This window comes from Oryzias latipes, chromosome 9, assembly GCF_053564925.1.
Source record: "Oryzias latipes strain Hd-rR chromosome 9, Olatipes_Hd-rR_3.1".
Lineage (NCBI taxonomy): Eukaryota > Metazoa > Chordata > Actinopteri > Beloniformes > Adrianichthyidae > Oryzias > Oryzias latipes.
Genome location: NC_136245.1, coordinates 18,365,851 through 18,390,732, shown reverse-complemented (window position 1 = coordinate 18,390,732; position 24,882 = coordinate 18,365,851). Strand labels below are relative to the sequence as shown.

Here is a 24,882-nt window from a genome sequence, read left to right as displayed (position 1 = left end):
CCCCTGTTTTGCTACGTCCTCTTAAGTGGGACTAGCCAGCAGCTGGCGGGGTAAGGGGAAGGGGATAGATGTATCCCAGAGGCAGAGGACGCCCGGATTTGGAGACTTTCTGCCCATGCACGTGCTGAGAGAATCCCCTTGAGTCTTGCTTCTAACTATGACAAAAGTCAAGACCTGGGGGGTTTAAACCCCTAGGCATAGGAACTGGAGTTCTTGCTCTTGCAAACCAAGTCACACTGCATTTTTCACTGTCATCTTTGGTAACTGGTCATCTAGAATTGTAACTTCATTCCCTTTTTTTTCCGTGTACAGATTCCACCTTCAATCTACCTCCTCCCCCTGATAGGTGGTGGATCCCAGACTGTCATTTTCTTCCTTCTTTTCATTCCTTTTCTAATCTGTTGTTTTTGTTCTTCACTTTTTCTCTCCCCCTTCTGTTGTAATATGCTGTTAAAATATCTGCAGCTCTTTTGCCCATTTAACTTCTTACCTGTCCAGTTTGTAGCATTGGTTTGAAAGAAATAAAGATAAGTTCAAAGCACAAAAGGGGTTTATATAACCATACCCCTGACGTGTTGAAAAGATAGTTTACTTAGCTGCTTTTGCTTTTGTAAACTGTCAAACATAGGTAGGCCTCATGTTTTCTCTTTTTTTCCAGCAGCTAAAAATGTATTTATCCCCAAAGGAAAATTATGGCATTTCAATGGTAAGTCATTCCCAAAAGGCAAACCCCATTAAAGTGAAAACAGCAGAAAGGTACCGTTTGTTTGCAATAGCTGCATTACCGCATTAAAGCTGAAATACCAATTGACCAAAGAAAATATCATTTTATGATTATACTTTGCAGAGCCTGTGCGGTATTGTCCATTGCGTTTCCCCCTTTACAGCATTTTTCTTTCTAAAATCTTTCCAAACACAGCCTTTTTATATATATATATATATATATATATATATATATATAAACTTGTTTAGCTTCTTGGAGTCACCAGCTGTGTGTTTTACACGAAACAACAAAAAACAAAACATTCAGAAAAATCCTTATTTAAATGTGCTAATGAGCGAGTAACAATGAAGAAAAACCTTTCAGTTGGCTTATACTAAGCCTGGTGTAATGTAATAAAGCAATTGTAAATATATAAAATTTACCACAACAAATATAATGTATGCAGTAGGGATCCAACAATTCGTTGTAATGGTGTTTGGCATCCTGTGGCATCTCTGAGGGGTTTTTTGACCAGAAAAAAACAGCTGACTAATAAATGAAAGAGGGAAATTTCCTTTTTTATTTTGTGTGATCTGTAATTAAGATTAAAATATCATTTTATGATTATACTTTGCAGAACCTGTGCAGTATTGTCCATTGCGTTTCCCCCTTTTGCAGCATTTTTCTTTCTAAAATCTGTTTCCAGACTCTTTCCAAACAGTATATATATATACATCAACTTGTTTAGTTTCTTGGAGTTACCAGCTGTGAGGCTGCTGCCCAGATGACAACATATATAACTGCACTCTACAAACTTGAAAAACTATCTCCAACATCTTACTGCAAGCATTAAAGAACCCTTGAAATGTTTTCATGAGGGAGTTGTGTTGATCCTAGAAGATAACCGTAACTGTTATCAGCGAGTTTTCCTTCACGATTTCTGTATTTTCATCCTTTGAGACGAGGTGAAACTAGTTTGGGACCACAAATGGATTTTTACCCAGACAACACGCTGCAATGAAAATATGACAATGGAGCTATTTATAGAGGGAGGAGAGCTAACTCTCCTTCTTTTGAATCTGTGGTGCTTCAGTGTTTGCAGGAAGATGCTGCCTAGCTTTTCTAAGGCTGAGGTGGAGTGGACAGCTTTCTTTAAAGCATTCTGTTGGACAGCAACATTAAAGTAAGCCTTGAAGCAAACAAAAGAAAGAAAGACAACTGGCTCTTTCTGAAGGAAGATGAGTATTATAAAAGTTGCTGAACTTAATTTGCAACAAAGCACAGCCTGAGTGATATTATAATACAGCAGCACAACAGTATATCTTCAGTCGGAGGCTTAATATGCTGCAGTAGGAAGATTTTTCTGTCCAATGCAATTAACTTTTACAAACCCTTTCTTCACCAAGTAAGGAAACTCCTTGAGGGTGAAATGCCTGATATGCTTCATTCCTCTTTCGTCTTTAATTTCTCATTTTTGCTTTTAGTTTTGGTCAATAGTGGACTACAACAGTTTATTTTCCCTTAAGGGTTATTAAAATGCTCAATTCAACACATAATTGTCATCTCTAAAATGACTCAGTCTTATTATTGCAGAACCAAAGTAAATTATAGTTGCACCCCTGGAAAATGACACACTACACCTTAAGAGCCTTTACGGTTGGGTGTTTTGTACTGAATTCAGTTGGCTAAAGGGTCTCTTTGCAAACTCTTGACTGCGCTTTCAAATATGGGTTTCAGAGATCAAACTGAGGGAGAAGCTGACTTCCGAGAAGTGCATCTGTAGCGTTTAATATAACACAAAGGTTTTATGAACAAGCTTATTTCATCACTCCGGCATCCTACATTTCCTTTTATCATAAAATTAGCTCTGACAAAGAACAAGTGAGGGCGTTGTGTCTATCGTCGTCTCACGCACTGAAAGTTCCTTTCCAGTCCGGCATGTCATAAAGAATAAAAGTTGAGTGGAAGAAGCTAATTCAATCAAGGGCCAAAGTGAACATTCAATAAAATACTCTTTAATTTGTCTGTCGGTTTATACTAAAAGGAAAAAAATAAAAAAGTGCTAGAAATAGAGAGTCAATACTTTCTATTTTGAAACTTTGACTGTCTTTCATTCTTTAGCACCATTATAGTGTGAAGTAGGGATGCAACAATTTACTTTCCCCGCAATTCAGGTCAAATCTTGGTTTTTGGGTCACAGCTTTGTTTTGTTTGTGTTTTACAAGAAACAAAAAAAAAAAATTCATAAAAATCCTTATGCAAATGTGCTAATGAGCAAGTAACAAGTATGCAGTAGGGATGCAACAATTTATTGTAATGGTGTTTGGCATCCTGTGGCATCTCTGAGGGGTTTTTCTGACCAGAAAAAAACAGCTGACTAATAAATGAAAGAGTGAAAATTTTCTTTTTTAATTCTGTGATCTCTAATTAAGTCACATTCCCTCAAGTTTAATTTTTCCCTGATTTTGTGCACTCCTTTCATCGCTCATATAAATATTGGATTACAACATGGATATCCTGATTTCAAAAAAACTTTTAAATATTCATAGCCCCACATAAATGAAACATTAAAACAGTTTTACCTAAACTACACATTTTATACTGTTTTGTAACGCTCAGGGTGAGTCTTGCAGTGAATCACAAAAGCATTGTTCCAGATGATTACAGGATCATTTTTCAGTGAATATCAAAGGTAATTCAATCAATGAACACATCAATGAGCTGTTTCATTGCAGCACTGATCAAGGACGCCTCTGGGCTGACAGTCGGGTGCATTTTAGACACTAAAGCCATTGAAAGTTAACAAATGAGGACAAAATGTATAAAATCGTTTTAATTTGGAACAAAAGCAAAGTGGCACGCAAGGTCCAAGTATACTATAGGTAGTTTCTTTCACCAAAGAAAAAAAAGTTTTTAATTGAACTAACGTTTTCGGTAAAGTTAAAAGTTGGCAAATTAATCCAAAAGTATTCAAATGTTCATGTAATTTAGTAATCCATTCTACATTGTAGAGTTTTTAAATCTGTCTTATCTTAGCATACAGGACCAACAAACTCTCATGGCCATGGCAGACGCCTCCCCCAGCAACAAGAATCAGAATGCTTACTATTATACTATTAGCATCTGGCATAAAACTAAGTGTTGCTGGAAGTATCACAAGTGTAAAGCTTCAGGTGAACATGCTGATGCAAGACGCTCTAAGAGCACATTCAATTCACAGTCGCATCAAACTATTTTGGAAGAGTTTCCCTTGGCTTACATTTTAAAAAGTTTATGTGTCTGAAGGAGACGTGCATTACTGCCTGCCACAAATTGATTTTTTTGGGGGTTAGAAAAATAACCAATGAATTATTTCTTCTTTTTGAGAGCAGACCTTAAAATCCTTGCAGAAGTATGTTTTGAACACTGATAACTATTTGCTTTTTAGTGGTTTGAGTTAAATGGTAATATCATTAGTGACTTTTTCGACTGCAGGCTAAAATGAAAAAAAAAAGGAAAAATAACATTGTGCGATAAATGAATTGATTGCAGCGCAGCTTTTCCGTGCCATCTACAGACCCTTTTCAAAGCGGTTTTGCACCATTTCAAGTGGGTCTACTGGGAGTTGGCCTGTTGTGTTTGTTCCCAGAGATGGATGTTGTACATAGATTGTTTCCAGTTAACAAATCCTGCTTGACTGCACAATGGATGTGATTAGATTAAAGCTTCACTGTAAGAGCTTTTTCTTCGTGTTAAAGCTGGTTTTGTCTCCAAGGGTGACAGAGCATAAACAGCACACCTCATTCAGAAACAAACACATGAACTCATGAAGGCCCAAATGCAGCCCATTCAGGCTGGGAAACCGGAAAACCTGCACAGTGCATTCAAGCACAAACACTTCAGGTCTTTTCATGCAAGTGTCCTGGCATATTAGCCCAAAAAAGATGTCCTCATTAAGTCGATGCTGTTCCCCTTTAGTCATACATAGAGACCCAACAGAGGCAGTGCTGAGCTGAATCACGCCGTTCATGTAAAGGGTAAATCAGGGTGTCTTCTGCTTAAAGAAATGCATGCCAATTTGGCTGTAATTAACCTCCATCCTCAGTTCAGGGGTGTACCATCTTTAATTCCTTCATTTCTAAAATAAAAAACTGGACCATGGTGTACATAGGAGATGCAGCAAACCCAGCTTTAACAGCACACAGAGATTTGTATCTCTTTCCCCTGCACTAATATGAGAAATCCTGTGCTGTCTCCAGTCTATCGAAGTGTAACTGGTGCTTTGAGCAATCAGCTGAGTGAATCATTTCACAAATCACCACACATAAGCCAAGAATGTTCAAAGCTCGGAGGCTGTGTGACATTTCCACCAATACCCTTCACAGCAAAATAACAGAGACGATTAAGATGCTCAAAAATGACAGCAACACATGTTCACTATAAGGTTGTGAGCATTATACATGTTTTAGGCTAAGGTCCCCTTCAGGTCCAAACCACCCAAGGTGTAAAATCAAATTTGCACCTAAATATGACCCTAAATTGATGGAAGCTTCAGCGTAAAAACCAAAAAGTTTCAACAAGAGTGCAATTTATGTCCTGCGTAAGTGGACACATAAGGACCGCTGTACTATATGAGCGTAACTTAATTACAGGGTAAAATGGAACACTTTGCTTGAAAACCAATAAGTTTGCTGTAAGAGGTCCACCTAATGTAATTCCATTACAGCTCCATTATATGTGAAGGGTGAGAAAAGTAGCAAAGCATGTATTTTTCATCAGGCTTGTATAGGGCAGTGAGACGACAGGAAGAAGTATGATGACATCCATTTTCTTTAAAAAAAAATAGAAAAACATAACTTGATGGGAATGTTCCCATTTTATGTCATCTTTCAAAATAATGGCATTGCAAAAAAAGATGTACATAAAGGTACAGGTTATGCGCTGCAGATGTGTAAATGCATCTTGCTGTGTACGTGAGGGTTTTGCAGCACATACTTAGTTATAAAGTCACTGCTTGTGATATAAACTACAGTGGAAAATCATATTGTTTTTAATAAATAACAAATTCAGTTAATTTTACTACCAATTGGGACTATGTTTATAGACCATAAGAAGTACCCTGATGCTTTTTGTGAACCAGATGACCATCTGCTACCTACCTTCATTAAGTCCCATGTGGATGGTCCAGTAGTTCTGCAGACACTGCAGCTCCTTTTTCATGCCCCTCTTGCAGCGGCAGTCATACAAAGGGCTAACCAGCAACACCTCCAGGGCAGCCTGGCATTCCTTGTTGTTGTCCAGCATGGTTTCCTTCTCTTTGCCCACAAGGCACTGGCGCATCACCCGGTACCGAGAGCTGCAGTGAGGGTTCTGGTTGCACATTTCGCTCGCCTGGATGCAGTCCACCCACTCGGGCTGAGCTTCCAGCTCAGAGCCGGTGTTTGGAGCTCCCGTGGGCCAGGTGGCCAAAGATGAGGACAGAGCTGAGGGGCCATCCGAGGAATTCGTCTCCTCATCTGAATGGGGAAAAGGAGAAACATTTTAAACTGGAACCCAATTCTGTCTGAGCAGCGGCAAGTGATTTTGCATTTAACCTGTATTCATTTGCAGCACAACATGTTTGGTGACCTCTGACCTATAGACACAGCACAAAAGTATTTCTGCAAACACACTTTTTTTCAGCTGATTCCTATTTTATGATGCATCTGTTTTAGGATGGGTTTTGTTTATTCATATTTAGTTGTATAAATTACCTGTTTGCCGTAACCTGCACAGACTGAAGCACCAGAAGGAGTTAGGACTAAAGATCTGAAGAACTAAGTCAATATAGAGTAATCATTTCACGTATAACAAACACCTAATCAATAATTACTCCTAATTTGAATCTCTATAAGAAGAAAATTAGATTACAACGAGTAAATTGTGATCCAGTGTTGGGCTGTTTGACAGGATGCATCTCCAAACGCGCCTTCCCTCAGACCTCAGAAGGACCCAGTTAAAGTGCAAGGGAGACCCCTTGTGGTGACATTGTGCAATGACAGACGAGGCGCTTTGCAGTGGAGCAGCGGGGGGGGGGGGGGGGGGGGGGGGGGGGGGCTGCGGGAAGTTAAAAAATCTCATATTGCATTTTCATTTTGACCAGAAGCCCAATGGTGTTTCCAGGTTGCAGGAATGATAAAGATCATCAAGAGTATGTTGCATGAAAAAAAGCTAAAATACTCTTCTTTTTTTGAAATAAATTTAATTTACTTTTCCTGCAAGTATAAAAAATAAATAAACATTTCTTAGAAATATTTATTCGGTCTTCAAATATAACTCACATTGCAAGTGATTTTTAAATACTAACACTTGAATAACATCTGTCCTGTTACATCCCAATACATGCACCTCTTACCTAAGAGCAGCAGAAAGATGCAGAAGCACATCCACACAGCGCTGGACTTCATATTGGACTCGGCTGAAAGCAATGACTGGGAGTCCAGTTAGACTAAAATATCCAGCTGTTCGGAGGTTATTTCCTTACTTTGGATCCTGGACCTATGAAAAACCAATATCCTCATTCGAACAGAAGCAACAGAGCAATTCTCTGGAAAACAATAATCCACAATCTTTGAACTGTTTTTGCAAACAGAGAGAGAAAAAATCTCCTAAATATTCAAATGCAGTCTGTCAGTCCATGGGGATAGTTTCTGGGGTCCGTTTGCGCAGCGTTCATGCCGACCAAACTACTGAGACTTGATGTGTCCGCATAATAGCGGGTTCAGATGGACCGCTCTTCTTCTGCTCCTCCACTGACTGTGTCCACAAAACAGTTTGCTGGATGCACTGGAATGGCTTGAAAATGCCCCCAAAGGGCAGAAAAACAACTCCTCTGAAAGTGTTCAAAACGGCTCATGAATTGTTTTCCCCCTTTCCACGCTGGTTCCCGAAAGCTGTGCGCTCCTCTATATCTATGGTGTGAACACTCCTTTTTCTCAGACTGCGTGCGTGTCGAGGCACCACAGCACTTTATAAAGAGAGAACAGCCACTGACAGCCGACAGAGGGCGCTGTTGGGGGATGCTCGCGCTTGGAAAGGGGTTGTGCGCAGGTTCCCACATCAGAAACGCTGTTCTGCAATTCCCTTGGAGCATTTTTTTTATTTCTTATAGAAATTCGTGGTACAAATGTTTTTTACACATTTGTCATCTTTTCTGTGGAGTTTTAAGTTCTAATGGACAGATGGATACATTTGCAATAAAGAAAATAATGATCTAAAAGTAAATATGAACAGCAATGAATTCAACATCACAGCAAATCCCTTTTGGAAAAGTAAGAAAATCTCTTCAAGTTTGCATGTCACATTAGGGTTAAATTATCTTAGCCTATACAGACGCAGTGAAAGAGCTGAACATCTTATTTTCACCAGATCAAAAGGCGTGCTGAAAAACTCTTCTACAGCTTCCACTTGTGAGGAAATGAGCCCACAACAGCAAAATCTGACATTTTTCAAAGTGGCTTTGCATCAAACAGAGAGACTTCTGCGCTTGATAATGGTGCCCCTGCAGTAAATGTCATAAATCTTTACACATTTGGAAAACAAAGTCTCTAGTCAGAGGAGATGACAGTGACAAAATGCATGGCCACTGGCTCATAAGGATGCTTGTCTGTCAGCTGAGGCTTCCATCCAAGGAGGGAAAGAACTCCTCATTATAGTGGGAGCATCAGACACATGTGGTCTTTATTGGTGCTGGCGTCCTACTGCCCCTTGAGTTTGAACTCTGTGTTATGAGAACAAGGTGACGCATCACCCAGTTCATACTTAGATTATAAAATCATCGGTTTTCAAAAAGCAGTGCACCTATTTTGTAATGATTTCTTCAGCGTTTGACCATCTTGTCTCTTATTTTCCCGTTAACAACGTTATAATTGGCATGGCTGGTAACAAAAGAGCTGTTTTCTTCCATTATTTCACATTTCATGCTGTAACATCAAAAACAATGAAATCCACTTAAATCTGGATTGATATTTTTTTCCCCCCACTTGTCCAGGTCTTTGGTTGGAATTTATCCTCGTTGACGTTAACCCCCTCTGCGAGTATTTAATTGCCCCTCACTGTCTTCATAAAGCATCTGCAGTTTTTTTTTTTTTTTTTAATGTGCACAATTACAGAGAGCTGCATTCGCTTCATACGCTCCACCATTAATAAACATATGCTTGTGTGTGCTGCAGGGACTATGCACATAATCTATACGCCACATAACTGTGCTGTTTTCAGAAGACTCAAGACTGTGACAGAGTTGGAAGGCGGGGGTGACAAATCTGGATATGGAAGACATTGTTCTCCCTACTCAGAGTAATCACTCGCTGTCTGTGAGAAGTGTGTCTAATATGGTGAATATAGATGGTATCATTATGAATGCATGGGATATGAAATAATAATACAGATAACTGTCAAAGTTAAGACCCAGAGCAAAGCTCTCCATTGAGCAGGAGAAAAGGGTGGGGGTTTGAGTACAGGCTAACCGTGCTGAACCGAGGAGCTTAAATATTCTGGAACTGTCACTTTGGATGACAAACTTGTGGGCCAAAATGAGTGCTCTGCTAAAGTGGTTTTTTTTCCCCCTCTGAGGGTCACTATGCTTGACCCCCACAGACTGCAGTACTTTTAGCCATTCAATTTTTGTTCATTCTGTCGAACAAAAGCATCACGCTTAATGACTCTTTTAAGATTACAGTAATTATGAGGATCGGTCTGGTATTTCCAGAGGCAGAGTTGGGTTGGCTCAAAATTCTTGGAAAGCAAAGGTCAGAATGAATGTGCTGGCCGTGCCTTTGGAGAGAAGTAATGAACCTGAGCATGCACAAGCGTTAAGAATAACTGGTGAGATTAGGAATTATGGTCTAATTGATTTCTGAGACCCGTGGAGCAAATGTACCAGACAGGCCTTTGAATCATCAAAAATGAAATTCTATTTTCAGAGAGGAATAACACTAAAATGTTTCACATGAAACGATGAATACATTACTATTTTTGTCAATTCTGCTTTTGTTTAGTTTTAATTATTAAGAAAGGCTAAAAAGGAGTTCTCTGCCAGAGTGTGATCTGAGTGATAATTTATTGAAAGCTGAGACTCACTGTTGCAAAACATTAATTTTTCTCAGCAAAAACATGAGATTCAAGGGCTAATTTGGGATACTAAAATTCATTAAAATATTCATGTTTTTTTTATTATACTGTTGCTTTTTAGTTTCTCTGTAGTTTCATGAAAGAGTGGGAATTACTACAAATTAAGTAGGGAAAAAAAGGAAGTTTGGATTGGAATAAGTGGAAACTGCAGTTCTGTTCACCACAGTTTGCAAATAAAAGACGATACTTTTGTGATATTTATATAAAAGGTCAAAAATGTTGGTGCATGTGAAAACCCTGCTTTTTGTTTGGCGGAAGCAATGCAAAAATCATCATCTGACCTCTGCTAGAATCTCTGGAGGAGATTAAGCAGCTGCATCCATTTGTTTTCTAGACATTCCAGACTTTTGTCCATTTTTATCACATTACTATAAGATAAATTAGATTTTCTGTGGCGCATTTTTTTGTTTCCTGAGTGCAGTTCATTTCTCTCTGGGAATATAGCCTTTCCAGTAGTGTGATGTGGGAAAAAAAGCTGAAATATGAAAAGGGAAAATACATTTTATTTAATGTGTTTATTGATTTTAAAACGCAGCTTTTCGCCTAACATAAAAGTATTTCAAAGAGTTTACAATCAACCTGCAGCCTAAACACATGTTTTATCCAAGGCACTGTAGTAAAAACTTTTGGCAGTGATGCAGTGATGAGATTTTTGTTTGTGAGGCTCAACAAGTCTTATTTTTGCCACAAAAAAAAGCCTGCATCCACTAAAGAAATCTATCAACTGCTACACAAGAGGCATAGAAAAAAACAACTCTGCAGTTTTTTCCAACTCTTAAATCATATTCTCAGCTTTATATGACAAGGGGGGAGATGTTACAAGTAATGGCAACCAGTGGATAAAATGGCTGGGTGTTGGTCAGCCCATCTCGTTAAATACTCCATGGGTGCCACATGGGATGTTGACAGGGACCTCAGCTCTGCCCAGCTCAGTGAAGGTCCTGGCATCCAGAATGAGTAGAAAAGTGCTTTTCTCCTGGAAACAAATTAAAACAAGAGATTAAAAGTAATTAAACTAACATCACAGAGTACTTTTCTCTAGATAATAACTGCTCAAGCAGGAAACAGGTTCATATTCACATAAAAATATATGTTTTCCCTCCAAGTCTCTGAGTCAACCTGAGGCATCATCCAGCTTTATATATTCAGCATCTCCATGTGCTGAAGTGTCCTTGGGCAACATCTTTCAGGCCTGAAATTGCCCCCTCAACATGCTCATCAGTGTGTGGTAAACAAACATCCTCAGATTTTTGCTCCTTGTGTGTGTGTGTGTGTGTGCTTTGCTAAATTACCTTTCTAGGAGTGACAACGACTGACAAAACCACTCCATCATCTTCCTCTGCAGCTCCAGGCGAAGCAACAAAGACAGGCTCAGACGGGTACAAGCCAGGATAACGCCACACCTTGACAGGGAAGATTACACAAACGTACCCTTTTACTCGGAGCTGTTTCATGTCAGAAAACCAATTGACACCTCCTTCCGTAGAAAGAACTTTGATGTGATAATTAGGCCCAGTTAGCAATAGACTTTGTATAATCGCTCGTTGATTGGTGGGGAACCTTAAGCTCCTTGGTGTGGACGTCCATCTTGAGCAGAGAGTCGGCGAAAACGTGTCCAAAGCCACATGCGTACATGTAGCGGTAAGGCCTGCCGTTGTATTTGGCATAATTGATTTGAGGGAATTCCAGGCCGCCATACTGCAGAAGCTGGTCGTCGTGAAGCTCCTCGTGTGTCATGTACACCTGTTGGACCACAATGGTTAGTTCTCACCGTATCAGAGTTTCCCACCAGTATGTGTTCTCAGCCACTCGAGCAGGCAAGCAGGCAGCACTCACTCTGCTGCATTTTTCAGCTTTCACCTGCACATAACAGTTGTGATTGAGAATTCAAACTGAAGAGACGGGGACACGGGTCGCCATGACAACTGAAACTTTTCCTCTTACTGTTTCAGCTTTATTGTGCTGCAAAAAAGCGATGGACAAAGAGCGTGTGTGGGCCGCAAATGAGAGATTAAAAGGCAATTCCTTCCTTGTACAGTGGACGTTATTTCTATATGGTGTAAGTCAAGAAATTACAGTTGAACAGAAAGTAACTTATCTCATCATGCTGGGTAATTGCACTGTGTGGGACATTGAATTGGCTGCATTTAAAATGATTACAGGCGTGACTCTTTACAATGACACATGTCCCTTTGAAATAGCAAAAAACCACACTGCACTTTGGATAATGCATAATCCTTACCTCCTCGGGGTTTGTCTTCATTGCAGTGGCTTTACAGTCATGCAGAGTGATGAGATTTTCGTCCAAAGGAGTGTTTTCATCCACATTCAGAGGCAGGACATATCTCCTTGGGAGGTTTCGGCACAAGGAGTTGTAGAACTGCCAAAAGTCATCCAATAAAAAGAACTTTAATGTGTGTGGCACCGTTAAATAAAAAGTGCAATCCATTCCTCAGCAACAATCAGACCCAAACAGCCACAAAATATTGACTTGAATACAGCGTTTTGTGTTTTGATTACAGTTTCTTAGAAACAAAACGCAAAAAAAGTGTTCCGATGTTTTCTTTCATCACGCCTGAAATCACCAAGCTTATTACGAGGCAGATTCATCAGAAACTGAGCGATAAAATATACAGAAATGAGATTTGATTCAGCAGAATGGATTAACTTTAGAGGCAAAAGAAAAGCTCGCTGAGTAATTCATAGTTTGAGTTTTAATGGGGCATGGTGATGAAAACCAAAATACAACCTGAACCACAATTATATGAGAAACATTTGTGTTGTGTGCACACTGGCAAATAACTCAGAATTGCCCACCATTGGAAAACTCACATACCTCATCCATTGCCTGTCCTGATTCACGCCGCAGATTCTCCAGCGTGAACTCTCCGATGACCACCCCATCGTCCCCACAGCACATGTCCATTACCAAGAACCCATTGTCTTCATAGGCATTGATCTGATGTAATGTAAACATTGGTGCTGCCCGGTATTTCACGGGGCTTTTCTGTTGGACATCAAGCAGGGACTCTGTTAGAAGGGAAGCAGGACAAACAGGAGGCAGCAGAAGCGCTGCACTAAACATTCTGAAAGTTGCAAGCTTTAATGAGTGCAACGAGATGAAGAAATTGAGTCTAACGTTATATGAAGAAAGGGAAGTTCATCAGAGTGTGACTTCACCCAAATAAATAAGGAGAAATGTCATTGTAGATGAGGCCATCACACAGCATGCTGATTTCTTTTTGAACACAATAAATAGAGATGTTTGTCAAAGTTTGGGGAACCTTTTTTGTTTGTTACGATAAAACAAAATCATTGTCCTTACATTCTTCCAGAAAAAATAAAATAGAGTAAACAAATGTGAGCAGTGAGCATTTAAACAGCTGTCCTCAGACGGTTTTGACGGTTTTGACTCACCTTTCCTGTGCGCCTGTGCACCAGGTGGAAGACAGTGCCGTACTGAGGCTCCCAGGACAGGATGTTGTGAAAGCTCTTGCCTTGTATCTTGTACAGCATGAACTTCAGCAAGTTCAACTTGATGGGCTGCTCAATGAACACAATGTAGTTCTCCGACATGACTAGAAAAAAACCACAACAATGAAAGTTAAACACATAAGAAACTCCTAATAAACGGAGCAAATCATTTTTATAACAAATAGAAAAGAAAACCTACAAAAAAGCTAACTACTATTCCAAAAAAAACTATGTTTAGTATTTTTAAAGAGTCACATAATTCATTGTGGTTTTCTGAACCCCACGGTTTTAAACATAATGCATGTCAAACAAGGACTTGGCAATATATTTGTTATAATTTTCACATTTAGAGAGAGATACAGTTTTTGTTGCATAAAATGTGCAAACCTGAGTCCACACCATACAGTATTAAATGGAAATTGAAAATGCAACAGAGGATGAATTAGCACCTGCTGCACTTTAACCCCTGATATTTTTCATGCCTGGAGGCTTTTAAGCATTGGGACTGAGAATGACAGCACAAAATAGTACTTAGAATTTTACCCATAGAAATTAATTTCAACATGTTGCGGTCCTAAGACTCCAAAATGAACTCATTCTAGATAAATTATACAGATTATTTAAGCTCAAACAACATTAGAAAAATAAGCACAACTGTTTTGCATTTGCATTATTTAATAAAATGCATATATTTTTACATATTCCTTTGTATAAAAACATGTTTCTGTTATTTTTACCAGATTTTCTTTTGTTTTCTAATTTTGTTGTTTTGGAGTTTTGCATTACAAACATTATTTACTAGTTTGTTTACAAATTTTAAAAACTTGAAGACAAATTGACACATATCAGAGATAAATCTGCAAATATTTTTATGATATATTTTGGGGACTGCATGGGTAATGATGATGTTTTTTAAAAGACCATAGAGAATTCCAAGATAAGTGACATGTGATCTATGGTTTTCTGTCTCTCAGGGGAAAACCAGTGGCAAAAGCGATGTATTTACTCATCAACACAAAAACCGGAAAAAAATAAAAATGTTAAGTAATGTTGTGTAATTTTGAAAGTTGGATTTGTTTTGTGATTTTTTTGGTGTGTGCAATAAAGTCTAACAGGTCATCGGTGGTCTGCTACCAAACAGAGACTGAGGAAGCATCAGAAATCTGGTGTTGTTTATGCTCCGACTAAACAACAGTTAGTAAGCAAAATGACAGAACAGAGCCACATGAGACTCTAGCAGGGGATTTACTTAAATCACAATGATGCTTGGCTCCTCTATTGAATATACGCTGACCCTCAGTGTATAACTCATGTTTTCCAATAACATATCCAAACCTTTTGCTTTGTATGTTAAAAAATAATTCAAATGCAACAAAAGTCCCAAACAACATGCCAGCTTTAGTTATAATAGAACCTGTCTTTGTAGTCTGACATGTGTTAAAGATCAAGGTGCCAGTGCAGAAATCATGATTCTATTCATAAAGGGAAAAAAAGACTCCAAAAAGGAGGAAATATCATCTTTATGTCCTCATGTCCAAGTGATTTGTAGGAAATGTTTAAGCCAGAATTTAACATGTGAAGATGCATTGTTTGTTTTTGCAGCAGACTTCTTTAAAAAAAACCTTCTGTAAAAGTTGTTGCAAAAACAAAACAATTTTTGACATTTAAACTTGTGTCAGATGTATGTTAGGGAGGAAAGAGTGCATGAAAAAAAACTGTAAAAGCTGAAGGCATGGCTAGGAAAAGAGGCAAAGTGAACTAAAAACCACAATAATAAAACTAAAATAGAGCCAGTGTCGGACCAGAATTCAAATGAGCAATTAAAGCCGTAATGAACACGCATGCTCTCTTTCTGCCTCACACACACACACCCACACCCCCACACACACACCCCCACACACCCACCCACACCCACCCCCACACACCCCCACCCACACACCCCCACCCACACACACCCACACACACACACCCACACACACACACACACACACACACTAAAAAACTCTGTAAAATACCCTGACTTTCTGGTTGCATCCCTCAAAAACATACAAAATAAGTGTTTTGCCTACCAAAGCTGTGATAATAAGAGGGTTTTCTGGGTTCATCTGCAGGAATTGAGCATATTACTTCAGCTCCTCTCAGGTCTGCAGAGTCCTCCACTGCTGACTTATCCTCAGGCGGAGGAACACGTATGATGTTGTAGAAAAAACCTTAAAGAAATCCAAAAACAGATTTTGGATAAGGCAGTTGTTAAAAGTAAAAGCAAACTATTGGAAAAACCTAGTGTCAAGTATACATTAGACTGCTTTTTTTTTTTTTTTTTTTACAATGCAACCCACCAGTTATTGCAACAATTAGAATACATTTATAAATATAAGTCCTATTTATTCATTAGCATAAAATAAATAATCAAAGAGTTTGATAAATACTAAAAGAAGTACACATTGACTTCAAAAGACAGGATGCATCATGAGCTAAAAAAGTTAACAAAAGCAGCATGTTTGCACCTATTAAAGATCAAGGGTTTGTTGAACTGCTCTGCCTGCAGCTTAGTCACAATATGTTAGCCTGTCAGTTTCCACAGTTTCCATGTCCTCACTACTCTACTGAGAGAAATGCATTTGGCCGGCTTTTTGTCTAAAACAAACAAAAGTTAAACAAGCAAAAATGGTGGCAGGTTTGAGTGATTACTTTCTTTCAAGGCAGGGCTCTGATCCCACTATGTCCATAAATTCTCTAACAACAAGCTGAAAATTAATGTCTTGCAAAATCTACTTAGCGAAAACAAATTCCAATCTTTCAGGTATATTAAGTGGTGAGTTTCAGTAAGTTTTCCAAAAAGCTGTGTTGCCAGAAAAAAACTCTGATTTCAGTTTGTGAAAACATCAATCTTTCCTGGACTGACTTTTTGGGAAGTAAGATAGAAAATGTACAATTTTATAGTTATTTTTTACAAGGAAAAACAAGATGACTGATCTAACAAACCTTACATCTCTATATTCTCCATTTTTTCATTATGTCTATGAGACTGGGCACGATTTAATGTATCAAGATAACAGAATTTCTCTGTATTTCAGTCAACCGAACAAAATTACTTCAAAATATCAAAGTCCATATAGAATCAGCAGGAAAATCCCAGTTACCATTTCTCCCATAGGAATTCCCCATGTTGTATGTGGCCCCCTCACGGTCATAGTGGGGGTGAGCTGTCGCTGAGTTGACAGCGATGTACTGACTCCAGTCCACCTTGAATTAGAGAATGTATTATTCTCTTAGCATGTTTTCAAGCGTCTTCATTTTCTGTGATGCTTCGCAGTGACTTTTGATTTTCTGTGTTTGTCGGTCTTTCCTACCTTCTCCTTTGTTTCCAGGCTTTGTGGATCCACTCTTCTCATATAGTTTGTCTCTGTGCTGACATAATAGTCCCCCTTGTACTTGACAAAGTTTACATTGGCATTATCTGTGGGCTCTGTTCACACACATAGGAAGAATGATGATTTTTATTAACTTTCAAAGGGTATTTGAATGAACAGCTTCAATCTACTCATATCTAACTAAAGACAAAAAGCATCTTGCAGTAAAAAGATCACACGTACGTGGAGTCTGAAAGTATGAAAAGAAGCGGGCAAAGATGCTCTGGCAGGGGTCAGGGGATGCTACCGTTCCAAACTCTGAGACCACGATGCGGTTCTTTTCCAAGTTCTGTACATATGAGTCACTTCTTAGAAAACGGCTGCTGTAAGTGACTGAGCCGTCACGGATGTGAAACCTGTGCATCATGGCCATGCCGTCAAACCAGTGTATGTATCTGCATGGAAAAACAGAAAAAGCTGAAAACTTTCAACAAGATAATTTTAAGTTAAATGTAAAGATTTTATGGGAGAGAAAAAAAAACAATTGGTGAACTAATTCCTTTAAAAGCAAAGACTGAGACTGTGGGGATAAAGATCATTTCTGTTGATGACTAATTTTAAAGTGAACTAATCCATAGAGAATTTTTCAAAAATTAAAATATACTTGTCTTCTCCAAATTCAAATTTCCCAGGGCCATTTCTCAGGAAACTTCCATTGATCCAAGTTGGAATAGATCCTTTGATGGTAGTAGGAATGGGCTCAGGTGTTTCTTCCCCTGATTGCACCAAATGTTCCAAACTTTCCAGATCATCAGCCTTTGGACATCGCTCCCTGCTACTTACTGCAGAAACAGAAGACGTTTGACGTTTCACCGAACTTTATTTGTACAATCTTTAGATCAATCATTTTGCACCAGTCAGTTAATATGTTCAATATGTGCAGCAGCCAATATACTATTTCAGTCCAGAGGTTTAGTCTGTGAGACCATTGAACCATTTAAAAGCCAAAGCTTTAGTTTTGAGCATAGAATTCAACCAGTCCTCTGATTTCCAATGGATGTTGGTTTTCAGCTGTTTTTTTTTACTGGATGGAAGAATTTTCAATTTGGGGGCCTTTGGGGTAATTTCATTTTTTGATGTGCATTGTCTAACATGAAGTCCCACTCCGATCATCTTTTGATCTATTTTTAAAGTGTTCCTGGTGGTCTTTTAATTATGATCATGCTCTGCCAAAACCAAGTCGGTAGAGCGGTAGGAGTTCATCAGAAATTTGCCTCTGAGTTGTGAGTGGGATAGTAAACCTGCCCCGACTTCCCATCATGCCTTTGTTTACACTCTCTCTTGCCAACTAACAGCCCCTCACAACCCCAATATTAAAATTACCGGTGTAATAAAAATGGCGAGCAATGTTGGAGCTATCCAGCCAGATGCCAGCATGGACGAGGAAAACAAAGATGTTCATGGATCTATTTCTGCAAGAGGAAGCATCTAAATGGAGCGGCGCAGGGAGCTTATGACCCTCTGACTGTAATACCTACCTACGTCACTGCAACAAAGTTTTTTCAATGGCATTGTTGTGTATGCTCCAGATTCACGACAAATTAAGTGGAGTAATGCTCAAAAATGTAGTATTAAGCTTATGTTTCTTTAAATATGTCCTCTATTATGAGAAAAATATCACAAGAACATGTTCAAAAAAACACCAAAAACACAGTTTTCATTGGAGTGTCTCTTTAATCTTCCATTGACCCCCAGCTCTCAAAGGACCATACTGCAGGTAAATATGAAGATTCTGTTATTAAGAACATCCAAATCTTGAGTCATAAAATGTAATGAAACTCAAAATCCTGAATTTCCTTTAATTTAAGCCAGTGACTCACATCATGGGGTATTTAAAAACTTTGCTTTGGTAAATCCAGAGAGGAGAATGTATCTTTTGTTAGCTATTATTAAACAGCTGTTTTGTGCAATAAACCCGCTCTACTCTGTCAGATGGTGGATTCTGCTATCAAAGCTTCTGCTCATGTGCAGTCATGACTCTCCAGGGTCAGACAGTAGAAATGATCCTCACACTAGTGTCCTCTCTGTTATTCAGTCACCCATTCATGTTCATTGCTTCTCTAATTACCATGCTAAGGCTGTAAAATGTTTATGAGTACTCAATGATTACCAACCGCAAACCATTCTGGCTTATGCTGGAGTTCCTTGCTGAGCTCATATTAGATGATTACAATTTTTTCTGAATTGCTTTTGCACCCAACAAGAATTGTGTTCATTTCTTTGTCACAGGTAGAACAAACAATAAAAACAGGATAGTGCATAAGAGCTCTGAATGTTGTTTTTTTTCAACATAAAAAATTATTACTGATTGCTTTGAGGTTAATTTACATCAGCATCAGTTAGAACTGAGTATGTTGTAAGCAAAATTAAAAAAAAACAGTCCTAGGATACATTTTAGAAGATAATTCAGATATTTCTGGATAATTAAAGTTGGAGTAAGAATTTGGTTTATAAGAAAAAGGATTTGCAGTATAAAAAGCTTTATAAAAGTGCGATGCGGGTGTCAAGTCATTGAAATTCACCTACTTACCCCTGTACTTATTTTCTTTTTTAGCTGCATTTTTGCCTTTCCTTTTTCTGTTACAAAGCAAGAATGTCCAAAAGCTGCTAATGAGACACTGTGCACATATTTTTAAGGTTTCTGATTCATCTGGAGTCCGTGAAGCAGGAATAATGCAAAATGCCAACATGTCATGTTTGAACGGCGGCTTAGATCGGGAAATTCAACAACGCACCATTATGACTTGGTAGAGAGTTAATGTGTCTTTTAAAGTGCAAATGCACAAAAAAATGGATGCTATTGAACTGTTGTTTTTTTAACTTTGAGTTTTGCGTCAGGTGCATCCAATGTCAAAAAAATAAATAAAAAGGTAAAGCGAACTGGAATAGTTTTTCAAGAACTTGTCATAACCTGTTAAATAATGTACCTTTCAAAGATAAGAAGGGGTTTGCAACAATAAGTTCTTTTGAATTTGTTGAATCCATCTGTCAGAGTTAACATTGAGTATGTAACGCAACACTATTTCTTTTTTCTTTGTACAAATACAGTCTCCTTTTTGCAAAAGACACATAATAAGTGTGTACTCACAGTTGTGTGTGTATTGCTCTGTGGTGGCTGGCATGGCTGCTTGTTCCGTGAACTGCAGATCAGAGAAATGTCAATGACTTACATGAGCAACCTTAGATGAGGAAAAACCTTTGAACCCTTTTTTCAAGTCAAGTGGAAGTTAAGTGGTTCTGGGCAATAAACAGCGTTGCAGTAAAAGGATGTGCATTTACGCATTTCACAACATTTTAGTGGAGGACACCACAAAAACTGTTATTTCTTTTTTTTGTCAGTCCACAAATAATCTACAGACAGTTTAGTCACTCAGCAGTGCAAAATAAGAAATAAAGAATGACAAGAAAAACATTGTTCCGGTTACAAACATTTTGACAACTGTTCAAGTGATTTGAACTTGTTTGCTTTTTGTGTACCTTTTGTAAAAAAAATTTTTGAAAACGTTTGTTTGTCCATCTTTATTCTGTTGTTTTATTTTTGCTGTTACTAACACCCATCCATCCATTTTCTGAGATCATTAATCCCTCTTCGCTGGAGCCTATCCCAGATAATGTTGGGCAAAGGCAGGGCTGACCACACCCTATAACCTACAGGTTGCCAGTCTGTCTCAGTTACTAACATGTCTTTTATTTTAATTAAATAATAATAGACTTTATTTCTCCCACAAAGGGGAAATTCTTTCTCCGCATTTGACACGTCGCGTCTGGGGGGATGGCAGCTAGATTGGGAGAGCAGGGATCGATCTGCCAACCCCTCAGTTGTTGGACGACCTGTTCTACCCTTTCCTTCCACTTTCGGCTTCTCCCATCAGGGGTCGCCACAGTGAACAAGTCGCATGGTAAACTTGGCAATGTTTTACGCCGGATGCCCTTCCTGACGCAACCTTCTCAAGCCGGGCTTGGAACCGGCAGAGGTGGAGAAGGGAAGAGGGAGCAGCCCGGAGTCGAACCTGGGTTTCACGGACGGAAGGCGCCGCAAACCAGCACGAGCTAAACTGGCTCGGACGACGACCTGAAGGGTTCGATCCCTGCTCTCCCCAGCTAGCTGTCGTCCCCCCAGACGCGGCTAGTCTGCAGCTCACCGCTCCCCCGGGGGATGGGCTAAATGCAGAGAACAATTTCCCCCAATGTGGGATAAATAAAAGTAAGTAAGCTTTTGGGCGGCAGTTTATCTCAGGGGGGACGACCTGTTCTACCCCCTGAGATAAACTGCCGCCCAAAAGCTTACTTACTTTTATTTATCCCACATTGGGGGAAATTGTTCTCTGCATTTAGCCCATCCCCCGGGGGAGCGGTGAGCTGCAGACTAGCCGCGTCTGGGGGGACGACAGCTAGCTGGGGAGAGCAGGGATCGAACCCTTCAGTTACTGGAAAACCTGCTCTACTACCTGAGCCACTTGCCGCCAATTACATATGTTTTGTGATTTTTGTGCTCTTCCGCTTCTTTTTTGTTTGTTTTTCCCCAGAGATTTGGGTTTTTCTGTCTGCTTCATGTTTTCTCACCACTGCAGTTACTAACCTACCCTTTAAACTTAACAGATGTTCTGGTCTTTGTGTGTTTGCCAGTCTGCTTGTTGTTCTCTCAGACCCCAACCAGTCATGACAAATGTGCGCTCTTACTGAGTCTGCTTCTGATCGAGGCTTCATCCTAATCTTTCAGTAAAGAGAGTATTCCTCTCCACTCTCGCCTGCATGCTAGGCCTTTAGATTAGAGTCAAGGTGTTTGGCCTTATTTAAATTATCTTGACTGATTTGGATTATAAAATTATTATTCCTAAAATTCTGTATGATCATTTTTTTTTTTTTTTCTGTGCTTTGAGACAACTTTGGTGTTAATTTGGGCCTTTATAAATAAACTGAATCGATTTAAGCTCATTTATTCAGTTGGCTTTGTTGACGTAGCCTTTCAAAGTCAAAGTCAGCTTCATTGTCAAATATGCTGCATGCACAAGACATACAGCACAGATGAAATTACTTTCCTCTCGCCCAACAGTGCAAGCAGCTTATAAAATAATAAAACAAAATAAAATACATAAAATAAAAGTAATAATAAAAAGAATAACAGCAATCTAAACAGTGCAAAAGAGCAATGAGATGGTTAAAGTGGCAGTTTAAAGTGACAACAGTGCTAAGAACAGTAAGTAGATGAGTCGGTGATGGCAGTCTTTGGTGAAGATGATGTTCTGAACAGGTGTAAAAGTTTTTCAGTGTGAGTTTGTAGCAGGGAGTGGAGGGGGCAGAGAGGGTAGGGCAGGGAGGGAGTTGAGTTTCCTTATTGCCTGATGGAGGAATCTGTACAACCTCGAGTGCAAATTTGTTCTGAACGGAGTTTATTTAAAAAATTTATGGAGTTTTGTTAAAATAAAAATAAAGATGACCTGCAAATGATGTGCAACATTTACTTAAAACTGTTTTTGCATTCTAACAAATGTGTTTTTCTTGGAGTTTATTTACTCTGGAATTGACATTACAGCAATAAAAAAGTATAACATTTCGGCTAGCATCCGAGGTATTCAAGGTGAGCGATTAGAATTATTCACCCTCTTGTAAACAAATCAACTTCTCTGCTAAATTACAGGTTGATCCACAAATGGTAATGTCCATAGAACTTGACCAGTTTATGAATTCTTTTCACAACAAAATATTTTCTTCCTTAAGGTGAAATGACAATGATGAAATGTCAAATGGTGGGAAAATCAAATAGATCTTGAGATTACAGGAAAGTATGCACATGGCAAGCATGCACAAGACCTGAAAGAAGGCCAGGTGAGTCATGGTGTACTAGTAAGAATTAATTAGCAGTTCTAAGTCTGACAGTTTACATGGAATGAAATAAAAAAGGGGAAAAAAATCAAAGGGAAATTAACATACATGTCAACAATGAAATGGAAAATGTAAAAGCTAGAAAAGCTTTCTGTAAGCATCAATTAATGATAAAAGCAAATCAGCAGCTGATGGATTTACTGCCGCCCTCTAGCTAAAAGCGCACAGTCTGGGGTAAAAAGAGCAGTCGCAAGAAAATGCATGCTTTTGTCTTAAAAACAAAGCATGGCACTTAATGTCGACATTAGTCAGCTAAGAATGAGCTAAACAATGTGTGCAGAGAGAAAAAAAGGGTTCAAGGACTTTAAAACCACAGCTGGATGCATCCGATTGTATATGAGTGCCACAATAATATTTAGATATTTTGCTAAATCTTTTTCATGTGCTTGCAGTAGAAAATGGTTTTGACCAGTGAAGTGTTTACTGCCTCAGTGTAACAGAAACCAACCATGAACCTTCCAGTCATTCAGAGGTCAGCTGCTGTTCAGATAGGGAAAACATTTTGAAGCATACCTGATGGAAACGCTTCAGGGGGTCTCAGGAAGCTGTTCTGTCTGGTTCAGCGTTGAGAATACTACAGAAAGTAGATATATTCAAGTCACTAAGAACTGATTGGAAAAATAATGTGGCAATTACCCCAATAAAAAATTATAATAATAAAATTAAACTAATTCATTATCATCAGGTTTGGGGGATTTCCCTGGTTCTCTTGTCTCTCCTTATTATCCTGTGTCATCAGGCCAAAAATCTTAAGAGTTTAAATCAGAAGAAACTGATTTGTTTACCAATTGTTAGGATGGTGAGTAATTTTAATTACATTTCAGTTAATTGCACATCTCTCCTGTAAACAAAGTTACACTCAGCAGAGCAGAAATGCATGTGCACTCACATGAGTGCGTGAAGAAAAAAAACAACACACCCGTGCAGGGGGGGTTTTGAGAATTGTCTTTATTTGTGTCTCTCTGTGTGTTGCTACCTTTCTAGTATATTTTGATCATTTGCTCTGCTCTGTAAGCTGTGAATTAGGTGATTTTAAAAAGTCAAAGCAAAACTTTAAATGCAGTTTCAGCTGTTCTCAGTCCTTTCAGTGCCAAAGCATTCTCTGTGGAACGTGAAGGAGGCTTGCCGTCATTTTAGGATCAAAGCTCTTACATTTCTTTCTTTCTATGCTGCTGACCGCTTTGATTGGGAACAGATGTTTTTATTTTTCCTTTCTTTGGAGAGGATTCAATTTGTAAAGCTTGGTTGTTACATCTCAAAGTCAACACTGAAGACAACAGCACAGCCTTCACTGCATTGCCATTTTAAAATATAACCATGTTTGGTGTCTAAGCAGATAAATTGTCCCATCTAGTGGTGAACCGGAAAATAAAAGAACAAGTTTATAAAGTAGTCAGCGGTTGCAAGAGCTTATTACTTTTCACACTGATATTAAGACTCCAACGCTCTGTTCTTTAAAGCATTTTATTTTCTGATATGAAAGCACATTGTATTTGTCTGGCAACAGAATTAGTCACTGACTGACTAGCTGTTCGTGCGGCATCATTTTGGATTTTTTTTCTCCAGAACAGCTGAATTGTGTTTGTGTCATTCATTATTTCTGAACAGCCTTGTGACAGACCAGAATAAGCATGATTAACGATAAGTTTAGCAAATGAACTGCACAGGAAAAGAGCGTTTCAATGCAAAATGTGCTGATTGTCACATTTATCGCAAAAATGGCCTCTCATTCCTGACATAGCACAACTCACCGTAGAAGCTTTACGAGCAAGCTTGCCGTGCTGCTATAAATGTATTCTGCACCAGTGAAACCTTCTGTTGTATTTTTTTTTCAATATTGGTTATGTTTTGTACCACTTCTTAGCTGATTTTTGGCTTTGAGTTGCAAAAAAAAAAAGGTTGTTTCCTGGATTCCAGATGTTGAGTTGCCATGCTGTTATGCAAGCTTTTGATTGGAACTTTATCATGAAATGTGTAAAGGTGAGTTCAAATGCACATAGAATGTAGCAGGGTGCACAGAAAGCGCCATGCAACTTAGATTAGAAACTTAGATTAGTGATTTATTCCTATGAAATTTCTCTAACACAGTTTCCTGCATATCTGTTTAACAACATGCATCTGAATGTCACGGAAAGATCATGAGAAATGTTCTCAAAGCCACACCTGTAAGGTCTGACAGCCATACACATTCACTGACCCCCATTTCTATTGGTTCCTATACGGTTCTCAGGCCAAGTGCAACCAATTGCAAAGTCTGAGGCT

General features: G+C 38.8%; 2 protein-coding genes across 4 annotated transcripts in view; both read right to left on the bottom strand.

Annotated features, from left to right (window-relative positions):
- LOC101170596 (GDNF family receptor alpha-2) overlaps positions 1-7,671 on the bottom strand; it is a 50,275-nt gene extending 42,604 nt beyond the window's left edge. Inside the window, exons 1-2 of the mRNA XM_004072656.5 lie at positions 7,077-7,671; positions 5,842-6,198 (exon numbers count right to left, since the gene is read on the bottom strand). Coding sequence (XP_004072704.1) covers positions 5,842-6,198; positions 7,077-7,128 — 409 coding nt within the window. The 5' untranslated portion in view covers positions 7,129-7,671. The remainder of the gene's footprint in view (positions 1-5,841; positions 6,199-7,076) is intronic.
- Positions 7,672-10,346: 2,675 nt separating this feature from the next.
- On the bottom strand, positions 10,347-20,073 carry bco2l (beta-carotene 15, 15-dioxygenase 2, like). Of its 3 annotated transcripts, XM_078952846.1 has the most exons (13): positions 19,826-20,073; positions 17,342-17,519; positions 16,921-17,132; positions 16,678-16,793; positions 16,468-16,570; positions 15,394-15,534; positions 13,268-13,428; positions 12,687-12,857; positions 12,093-12,230; positions 11,687-11,710; positions 11,411-11,593; positions 11,143-11,253; positions 10,347-10,826 (listed from the first exon to the last, which is right to left on the bottom strand). In XM_078952846.1, exons 1-13 carry the CDS (start codon positions 19,857-19,859, stop codon positions 10,710-10,712), a joined length of 1,689 nt encoding a protein of 562 aa, XP_078808972.1. In that variant the 5' UTR covers positions 19,860-20,073; the 3' UTR covers positions 10,347-10,709. The 3 variants fall into 3 exon arrangements, with proteins under 3 accessions (XP_078808972.1, XP_078808973.1, XP_023814318.1); XM_078952847.1 differs by lacking the exon at positions 11,411-11,593 and having other exon boundaries at positions 11,622-11,710; XM_023958550.2 differs by lacking the exon at positions 11,687-11,710.
- Between the last annotated feature and the right edge of the window lie 4,809 nt (positions 20,074-24,882).